Source organism: Mustela erminea, chromosome 20, assembly GCF_009829155.1.
Source record: "Mustela erminea isolate mMusErm1 chromosome 20, mMusErm1.Pri, whole genome shotgun sequence".
NCBI classification, from domain to species: domain Eukaryota; kingdom Metazoa; phylum Chordata; class Mammalia; order Carnivora; family Mustelidae; genus Mustela; species Mustela erminea.
In genome coordinates, this window is record NC_045633.1 from 21,959,298 (window position 1) to 21,967,863 (window position 8,566).

General features: G+C 61.9%; 1 protein-coding gene across 1 annotated transcript; it reads right to left on the reverse strand.

The window, feature by feature from the left end:
* Positions 1 to 792: 792 nt before the first annotated feature.
* On the reverse strand, positions 793 to 8,136 carry LOC116580828 (brain-specific serine protease 4-like). The gene is made up of 6 exons (XM_032327584.1): positions 4,582 to 8,136; positions 3,877 to 3,903; positions 3,429 to 3,600; positions 2,932 to 3,209; positions 1,714 to 1,871; positions 793 to 1,218 (listed from the first exon to the last, which is right to left on the reverse strand). Exons 1-6 carry the CDS (start codon positions 4,661 to 4,663, stop codon positions 1,006 to 1,008), a joined length of 930 nt encoding a protein of 309 aa, XP_032183475.1. The 5' UTR covers positions 4,664 to 8,136; the 3' UTR covers positions 793 to 1,005.
* Between the last annotated feature and the right edge of the window lie 430 nt (positions 8,137 to 8,566).

The following is an 8,566-nucleotide window of genomic DNA, read 5'->3' on the forward strand; positions in this document are numbered from 1 at the left end:
GGCATGACCGCACCTAGTTGCTTCCTTGACTTCTAGAATGAATCTCTTTGTGTGAACCACCATCGGGTTCACACAACCACAGAGCCCTCAGCTGGCACATCCATGGGCTGCAGGGAACCCCAGGTGGGTGAAGATGAGGTTCTCGGGGTGGGGGGGGTCTCTGGGGGGCAGGCCCAGGAGGCCACGGCCCCCGCTGCAGAGGAGAGGGCGGGAGAGGGGCAGTCCCAGGGGAAGGGGGTTAGCTGACATACCCTCTGTGGCCCAGGACTTGCCCCCCCCTCCAACCCGCCACGGGCTCAGGCCAGCTGACTCTAGCCCACTGTGTCGCCAGGCTTAGTGACCTCCCATCTCATTGTTTTGCTCCGTCCTTGCATCCTTGCAGGACTACTCACAGAATCAGCAGTGAGTCACTCCTGAGTCAGCTCCTGGGGGTGCAGAGGCCCTGGTTGCCTCAGCCCAAATCCGGGAGACCTGGTTCTCAGTGGAGGGAGGGGACACCCCACTCTCATATGGGCGGGTTTTTCCTCACTAGCCCAGTTTTGGAAACCCAACAGGCAGGTTGGGGGCCTGGACTGGCCCTGCAGCCTGCTGGGCCTCCCGCCTCCTCTCTCTGTGGCCTTCCGGTGGGAGGGGGGCAGAGGAAAGAAGTGCAAAGGCCGGGGGTCAGAATGCTGAAACACAGGTGCACGGGACACCTGGTCCCTGGCGTGCCACCACAGTCACACCCATCTGCTCCACTTTAATCCCAGGTGTACCCCTGCTTCCCAATGTCCCCACACCTGGAAAAACAGGAACAGGGGAATAAATAATTTATTGAAATTAGAATAAATAAGATATACGGGCAGGGCTACAAATAACTGTAAAAATCGTTAACATATATACACATAGAAAGGTGCTCCTGCGGGTGGGGCAGGGCCTTGCTGCAGAGGCAGCGGTGCCGGCACGCAGGCGCCCCCGGGAGGCAGGTGGCTCACTTACAATGGCGGCCTCCCATCTCCCTGGATCCTAAGGCACAAGGCCAGGGGAGGGCCCGCTCCCCTGCGAGTGCCCACGTAGCTGCACCCCCTGCACGATCCGCATCACCCAGGAGCGGTGGGCAGCCAGGCTGATGTAGACGCCAGGCCGGTCGCGCTCTGCGCAGCCCTCACCCCAGCTGATGATGCCCGCCAGCAGCCAGGTGCCCTCCACCTGGCACATGAGGGGGCCTCCGGAGTCACCCTGTGGAGAGGAGGTGAGGTCAGGGACCCAGGTGGGTCAGGGCTGGGCAGAGCCCAGTACTGACACCTCAGGTGGCAAGGGGTTCCCTTGTAGGGTGGGTGGTGGGGGTGGGCTTCTGCAACCTGGAGGACAGGCCCTCGGGCTCACTGCTGGTGAGGGGCACTTTGAGCCAGACCTCGGCGCTCACAGCCCAAGCCACATTAGCACCCCAGGTAGCAGAGGAGGAGCCACGAGCAGGATCTAGTGTCCGAGCCACCCACTGTATGGAGCTGGAGCTGGGGGCCAGGACGGAGGAACCCCCTCAGAAGAAGGCAAGCTCCCAGAGAGTGGGGCCTGGCACCCGAAGATGCTCAGGAGAGCTTTGGTGTATGGCCTGGCGGACGGGTGCCTGGGCCAAGCAGAGGCCCAGTTCTGTAGGCATCTCGGGAACTCGCGGGTCCCAGCTGACTTGGGGGGTGGGCAGCGGGCAGTGCTGGGAAGAAGGTGGGTGCTCACCAGACAGGCATCTCGCTGCCCCTCCAGGTAGCCCGCACACAGCATGTCCTCAGTGATGGCCCCCTGCCCTGCTCCCCTCCAGTATAGGCGGCCGCAGATTTCTGAGTCGATGATGGGAACCTCCAGTTTCTGCAGGGTCTGGGGATGGGGCAGGGGCACTGGGGGCAGGGAACAGGGCATCAGGCTTGGGAAACCCTCTCTTCACTGTCCCCACGGCCCCTCAGTCCCCCTTGGAGGCCATTCTCAAAGGCTAACGATCAACTCTGTCAGATTCTCCCAAACGCCTATAGAAAACCCCAATTCCCAGACTCCACCTCTGGATCTACTGAACCCAAACAGGAGTGTGCATCCTGAGACCCAGAATTTTTGGAGATTGGAGATGCCCACAAATGGAGAGAATCATGGGTCCCAGCTCAAGCACCACCTTGTCCAGCGTGGGGACAGGACAAGGGAAGTGGTCACCATCACCCCATGCTGGAGGCTATTAGGACATGAAAGTCCCCCAAACCCCAGGGAACTGGAGGCCTTGGGGACAGTCTGCAGACCCTCCCCAGCCCATAACTAGAGTTCCTGGAAAAGCCCTGTAGGATGACCATGGGGAGGCTGCCCGCAACCTCAGACTCAGGGACCCCCAGGAACCTGGTGTCATTTCTTGTACTTCTTTTGGAATCTGGTTGAGGTCCCATTTTTCTTACACTTTTTCCTCTTAGCCTCCCTCCCCATTATCTACCTACCTGCCTTCCTTCCCTCCCTCCCTTCCTTTTTTTCTGCTTCTCTGTCTCTTACTTTATCTGACTTATGATGTTTTCCAGACTTGGTCTGACAATTCTGTTTTCTGGTTATGGTGACTATGTCCTTCTGGAAATTTTGCCCGCAATTATGGCACACTGCCACCAGGAGGAGCCCGTTTCCCACTTGGACATCGGTCTGCAGTCAGCCCGGCCCCACACTCTTCTTCCAGACCTTCCTCCATCACTTAATAGCCTTGCTGATCTGCCTGTTGCGGCCTCAGGACATCGCCACAGATCCCTTTTATGGAGAGAGGCCCAAAGCTGTCTGCCTAGCTCTCCATGACTCCCCACCTCTGGACTGCAGCTCACTTTTTGTCTCTGTCATCAGAAGAGAGTCTTTTTCCTTCTGCTACGCCTCTGGCCTCTGCCCTCTGCTCCCCACCATCCCTGTGTTCCTGGCTACCCTCCAGCCCGGGAGAAGCCGCACCTCCGTCACGGATGCTCCCCCAGCCTGCGATCCAGCAGCGTGTGTTCGGAGAGAGGTGGACGGAGGAATCAGGCAGGCAGATGGGCAGGACTCGCTCAGAGAAGCGGATGGAGTGCTCCAGGCGCACCAGGGCGATGTCCGCACGGGAGCCCTCTCTCCAGGAGTACACGGGGTGGGACCGAACCCAGGCGATACCCACCTCCTGGGACCTCGGGCCAGGGTTCCCCAGCCGCCAGGCCCCTAGCAGCACAGAGAACTGGGATGGGTTGTTCAGATTGCTGGCAGGAGAGGAAAGGAGATCGGGTCATTAAGGAACCTGGGGCGTAGGGTGCCAGGAAGGGTCTGGGGGATGACATGCTCAGGAAGGCCCCTGAAGCAGAGTCTCTCTTCTGAGAGGCTCTGGGACTGGACTGAGACCTGGAGGCTGGGGCTGAGTGGGGAGCCCACGGTCTAGGGCAGAAAGCCTGGGTGTCAAGTACAGGACAGGCCATGCATACCCCTTGAAGCAGTGGGCGGCAGTGACCACCCAGCGGCTGGTGAGCAGCGAGCCCGCACAGTGGTGGGTCCCGTTCTTCTGGATGCTCACGACCCAGGGCCACTCGGCATCGCTGCTGTCCTCGCCACCCACGATCCGGTTCAGCCGCTGCGGCTTCCCACAGGTCGGGGGAGCTGGTGGAGAAGAGTCACGTTTTGTCACCCCTGGGGCCCAAACCTCCCGCCCTGGCTATGCCCCGTGCGTGTGTTGGGGGGCCCTTCCCCGCCCTTCCTCTGCCCTCCCCTCAGGCTGGCCTTCCTCTGAGCTCCTCTCACCCGCTGATGTTGCCCTGCCCTGGGCCCCCTCTCGGCTCTGCTTTCCCGGCCCCTTTTGCAGCCTGCCTTCCTCTCCTGCTCCCCCAAGACAGACAGACTCCCCTGCCCCTGCCACTTGGTACAGGCCCCACTCACCAGGTATCCTGGCAGCATGGAGGGAAGCTGCAGGAGAGAGAAGGAAGAGTCAGGTGAGCAGAGAGGAGGCCCCCGCCCCCAGTGCCCAGGGCAGCTCCCCAGACCTCCAGGGTGGGGCATTTCCTGGAGCCTGGGTAGGGCTGACGGAAACCTCAGGCGCCCTCTCTCAGTTGCAGCCTTACCCTCCCACCAGCCTCCTGGCCTGCCTGCACCCACGCTCCATCCCACCTGCCTGGCAGAGGACGGCCGGCTCCTGGGCACCTCTCACGGAGGCTAAGAGTCGGGGCGCACACGCCCAACCCTTTTAGGTTTCCCCCAGACCTGAGGGTGGGGCCCGAGACCCTCTCTATCCCCAGCCTGAGGCCTACAACAGAAATGCGTGGACCAGAGAGCAGGGAGGAGGACGAGGATGAGGGGGACAATGGATAGCTCAGGGACGGCTGAGGTGTGGTGAGGTCCAGGCAGGGGCGCAGCCTGCCTCAGTGTGTCCTGCAGTCCTGCTGGCAGCCACAGGACACAGCAGAGAGGAGCAAGCAGCAGAGAAGGCCGGGGGGGGGGGGGCGGGGTGGTGGTGGTGGAAAGGAATGGAGACCAGGTGCAGGCAGGGCTGGGAGGGACCGGCAGGTGGGCAGATGCTGAGTAGGGAGCAGGAAGGGGGTGGCTATGGGGGGTGCAGAGGAGGGGGGGCAGAGCCTCAGAACTCACCTGCAGAAGTCAGAAGCAGCAGTGGGGTTAAGATCCTGAGACCGCCCCCACCCAGGGCTGGGGGAGCTCTGGAAACTACCATGGCCAGCAGGGGCACAGGCGCACGGCTGGGAGAGCAGTCCTGCCTGTGACAGGGTGTGTGGAGTTCCCTACAGGTCACCCGAGGTTTTATCCTGGGAGGTGGAATGCTGTTGGACCAGTCCCCCAACTGAGTGAGTGGTTCAGTCCCTGCCACCCCAGGCTATAGGTCACAGGAGGGGTGGGACTACTGGGAGGAAATGAGCCGTTAAGGGGAATGGGGGCTCTAGCTAAGACCCCTCCAGACCCCTCCCTCTGCCCTGGAGCAGTGGACTCAGGGATCTGGTTTGGGAGCTCAGGACCCTGGCTCCAGCTGTGGGCCCTGGATCTACCCTCTGGAGGAGCAGAACCCGGACCCAGAGGTCTAGGCCAGTGGCACTGACATTGCAAAAGCCCCAGTTTGGGTGCTGAAGGGAGGGCCTGGGGCCTGGGCCTGCAGAAGCTGAAGGCTAGGATAAGGGGTCTTGGCGAGGTCCCAAGGCCTTGGGGAGAAGGGGGCTGCCCAGAAAGGCTCAGTAACGGCTCCTTCCTCCAGGGGCCACCGTGACTCAGCCAGGAGACCTCACCAAGCCCCGGGCTCTGGGATCCCGTTAACCACTTCCTGGAAAGCTATGAATCAGGCCCCCAGTGACTGCTTGTCATGTGGGTCCTGCCACTTGGTGGCGAACGACTCACCCCTCACCTGGACTGCAGGGAAGACCAGGCAGGGCCGGCCAGGTGCCCAGGTGACTGACTGACACGGCTGCCTGGGCAGGGCTGGGTGCCATCCCCCACACTCGGGTCAGAGGGCAGCGGGGCTCTGCTGGCGCAGGGGGTGCCCCAGATGAGACCCGGTGACCCGGGGTCCCCACCAGTTCCTCCCTCAGTGCCCCGATCCCATGATGCTCCCACCCCAAGCAGGAGGGGCAGGCCGAATCCTCTTCCAAGACCCACCGTGTATCTCTGTCCTTTTGTTCATTTGATCAATAAGCCCTGTGCTGGGAAGGAGCACAACATAGTGGGAGCCTACCGTGGGCCCCACCCCGCTGTATCTCAGCGGAGGAAACAGGGCCTGGTGGGAGGGTGGAGTTGGGGTGGGGGGAGCCTAGATTTGAACCTCAATCTGGAGGCAGGTGACTGGACGGGACTCAGCAGATCCTGAGGGATCCCGGTCCAGGGGCTGGATGGTTTTTACCCAAGGGCCTAGGTGTGGGGGTGCTGGGAGTCTCAGGGGCCCAAGGAGGCGCCGGACTCTGACGGCGGCCAGCAAAGGCCGCCCAGAAAAGGAGGGCCTCGAAACAGAGGCCCAGAGGGCAATTGGGAGTGGGCCGTGCAGAGACTCAGGCAGGAGGGTCCTTGCAGGAGAGAGGGAGTCTGGGCTGGGAGGAGCTGGGGGCCCTCCAGGCCGCGCCTCAGTGCACCCCACTGGGCACACCCCCTCAGCCCCTCTGGCACTCCCCAGCTTGGCCAACATGCTCCGCTCTCACAGCCTGTGTGGGGGGCCGACTCCAGCGCTGCCTCCCCACCCAGGATGGAAGGGTCTGGCGGTGGCAGGTGTCAGCAACTGGTCACCTCCCCTGGAGACGGGGGGTGTCAGTACCAAAGGACCATCGGTGTGTGTTACTGACCCCCCTCCCCCACTCCCGCTTCGGTGGGAAGGGCAGGAGAAAACTGGGGGTTAAACTGCAGCCAGAATCACCCCTCCACATCAGGGCGAGCCCGCCCTCCACGAACAGCCCCCACCTAATACACTCTTCCCAGGACTGAGAGGAGGGGGCTGCCCGAGAGCACCTCGCCCAGTCGCCAAGGTGAGGGGCTGATTCTGCAGGTGCTCTCCCTCACCTGCCTCCGATCCTGGGTCACCCCTGTACTCCATGCCTAGCCTCAAGCTCCCCCAACCCACTCCCTTCCTGCTACTAAGGTGGCTGGCCTCCCAGGCTCATTTGATAAGCATTTACTGGGCAACTGCCGTAGGCCAGGCCCTGTGCTGGGCACTGGGAAACAGTGGTGGGTAAGACACAGGTCCTGTCTTCAGGCAGCCCGCATCTTCCCTGCGCTGGGAGGTGGACCACACGACGATGGTGAGTCAGGGACGAGGGCAGAGGGGATTCTGGAATATTCTGCTGGGCTGAACCACTCCAGACTGCTGCCTCCCCAGCGTCCTCTGTATAACAGCCTTTCCTGACACCTGGGTGACTGCCCAGGTGACCCAAGGGGCAGGCATGTGTCTGAGAGGTCACTGTCCCCAAGACAGGGTAGCCTGGCTGAGGGCCTCAAGCAGAGGGACCTGGCAGGTGCCACAGAAGTCCTGAAAAGCCAGTGAACTCTGGCACGGGTCCTAAGCAAGGCCCCAGTTCCCACAGTGGGAAACCTGGCATGATTCAATGGTCAACCAAAGACCCACGGCATGCCTACTGTATGCTGGAGGGACGCCAGGTGTGCTGGCTGGGCCCCTCGTCACCTGGGCACCCACCCTGCCACCTACCTGTAGCCGTCTATCTGGGGTGCCCTCTCAGGGCCAAGGATGAGGCCAGAGGTATGCAGGACGCAGGGGACTGCGGAGCTAGTCCCACCACGCTCCAGGCAGAGGAGCGCCTACTAATGCCATCCCCGGCAGGGCAGACATCTGCATCGGGCCACACACTCACCCCCAACCCACAACCACCAGAGCCCGCTGGGCACCGCTGCACCAGCCCAGGACACAGCAGGGAGTGAACTGAAACCAACCCCAGAGGAAAGACAAAAACAATAGGAATAAATCATTTAGTCTGATGGATGATGAAGTCCTGGGGAAGCCCAATCAGGAAGGGGATGCGGCCGGGGAGAGGGCAGCCCTTGTGTCGGGACACAGGACAGTGCTCCCTCCAGTGCTCCCTGTCCGTGGAGTCTCATGGGTGCAGTCGGAGGTCATTCCGGCCCCCGGAACCACACCAGCAAAGGCTCCACTGGCTGGGACTGGCGGATTTGAGCTGTGGCAGAGGAGAGGCATGGCGGCGGGGTGGGGGGGGGAGAGGTATCTAGGTGACACTGACCTGGGCTCCAGGGAACCAGACAGGGAAAGAAGTGGGGAGGCTGTTCCACGGGGAGGGCACAGGGACAGGGTGCTTGGGGGTGCGGGGAGCAGCTCTCAGCAGACGGTGAGAGGACCCATGTGCCTGAGCCCCACGTCCACAGCAGTAGGACCCACAGAGCCGAGCCGAAGCAACCCCGTGTGCATCCACGGATGAATGGACAAACAGTGTGGCCTGTCCACCCACCCAACAGAATAGCATCGATAGTATCCAGCTATAACAAGGAAAGAAGCATCGGACATCTGCCATGGGGTGGAGGACACTGGGCTCAGTGACAAGAGCTGGACATAAAAGGACAGATACGGCAGGATTCCACTTCCAGGAGGTCCCGGAGGTTGCAGAGCCACAGCCCCAGGATGTGGAAGGGGTGTGCCAGGGGCCAGGGAGGGGCCTGCAGTTAGGGTTTGGCGGGGACAGTCCTTCGGGAAGCTGGGAAAGGTCCGTGGACAGTGGGACATGTGCACGTGTTTAATGCCACTGAGCCGCGCACTCAGCAGTGGGGCAAACGCTCAATCCTGCCGCTCTGACTACAGCTAAAAGAACAGGGAAGAAAGTCTGAATGTCCCCCTGTGAACACTGGGCCGCAGCGGGGGAGTGGCCCTGGCCAGCACCCAGTTGCCCAGACAGCGATCACACAGGCCCCTGGCGAGAGCCAGCAGAGCACTCACAGGAGCAGGGAAACGGAAGCTCCTCCCTCCACCTGGGCCTCAGTTTAACCATCTGTGAGGAGGCCCGGCCCCACCTTGCCTGTCCAGGTACAGGAGGCAGGGCGCTCAGGTGTAGGGCCTGGCAGCCTGCAGGGCTTAGCACCAGTGAGCAACACTGGCCACAAGTCTGCAGGCAAGGGTTTCTGGGGC

Excerpts from the sequence above, each read along its gene's own strand:
- LOC116580828 (XM_032327584.1), bottom strand. The coding sequence starts at position 4,663 with ATGGTAGTTTCCAGAGCTCCCCCAGCCCTGGGTGGGGGCGGTCTCAGG. Across the intron at positions 3,210-3,428 it reads GCCGCCCACTGCTTCAAGGG|CAATCTGAACAACCCATCCC; the intron begins GTATGCATGGCC and ends CTCTCCTGCCAG. Across the intron at positions 1,872-2,931 it reads GGGGAGCATCCGTGACGGAG|TGCCCCTGCCCCATCCCCAG; the intron begins GTGCGGCTTCTC and ends CCCTGCCCCCAG.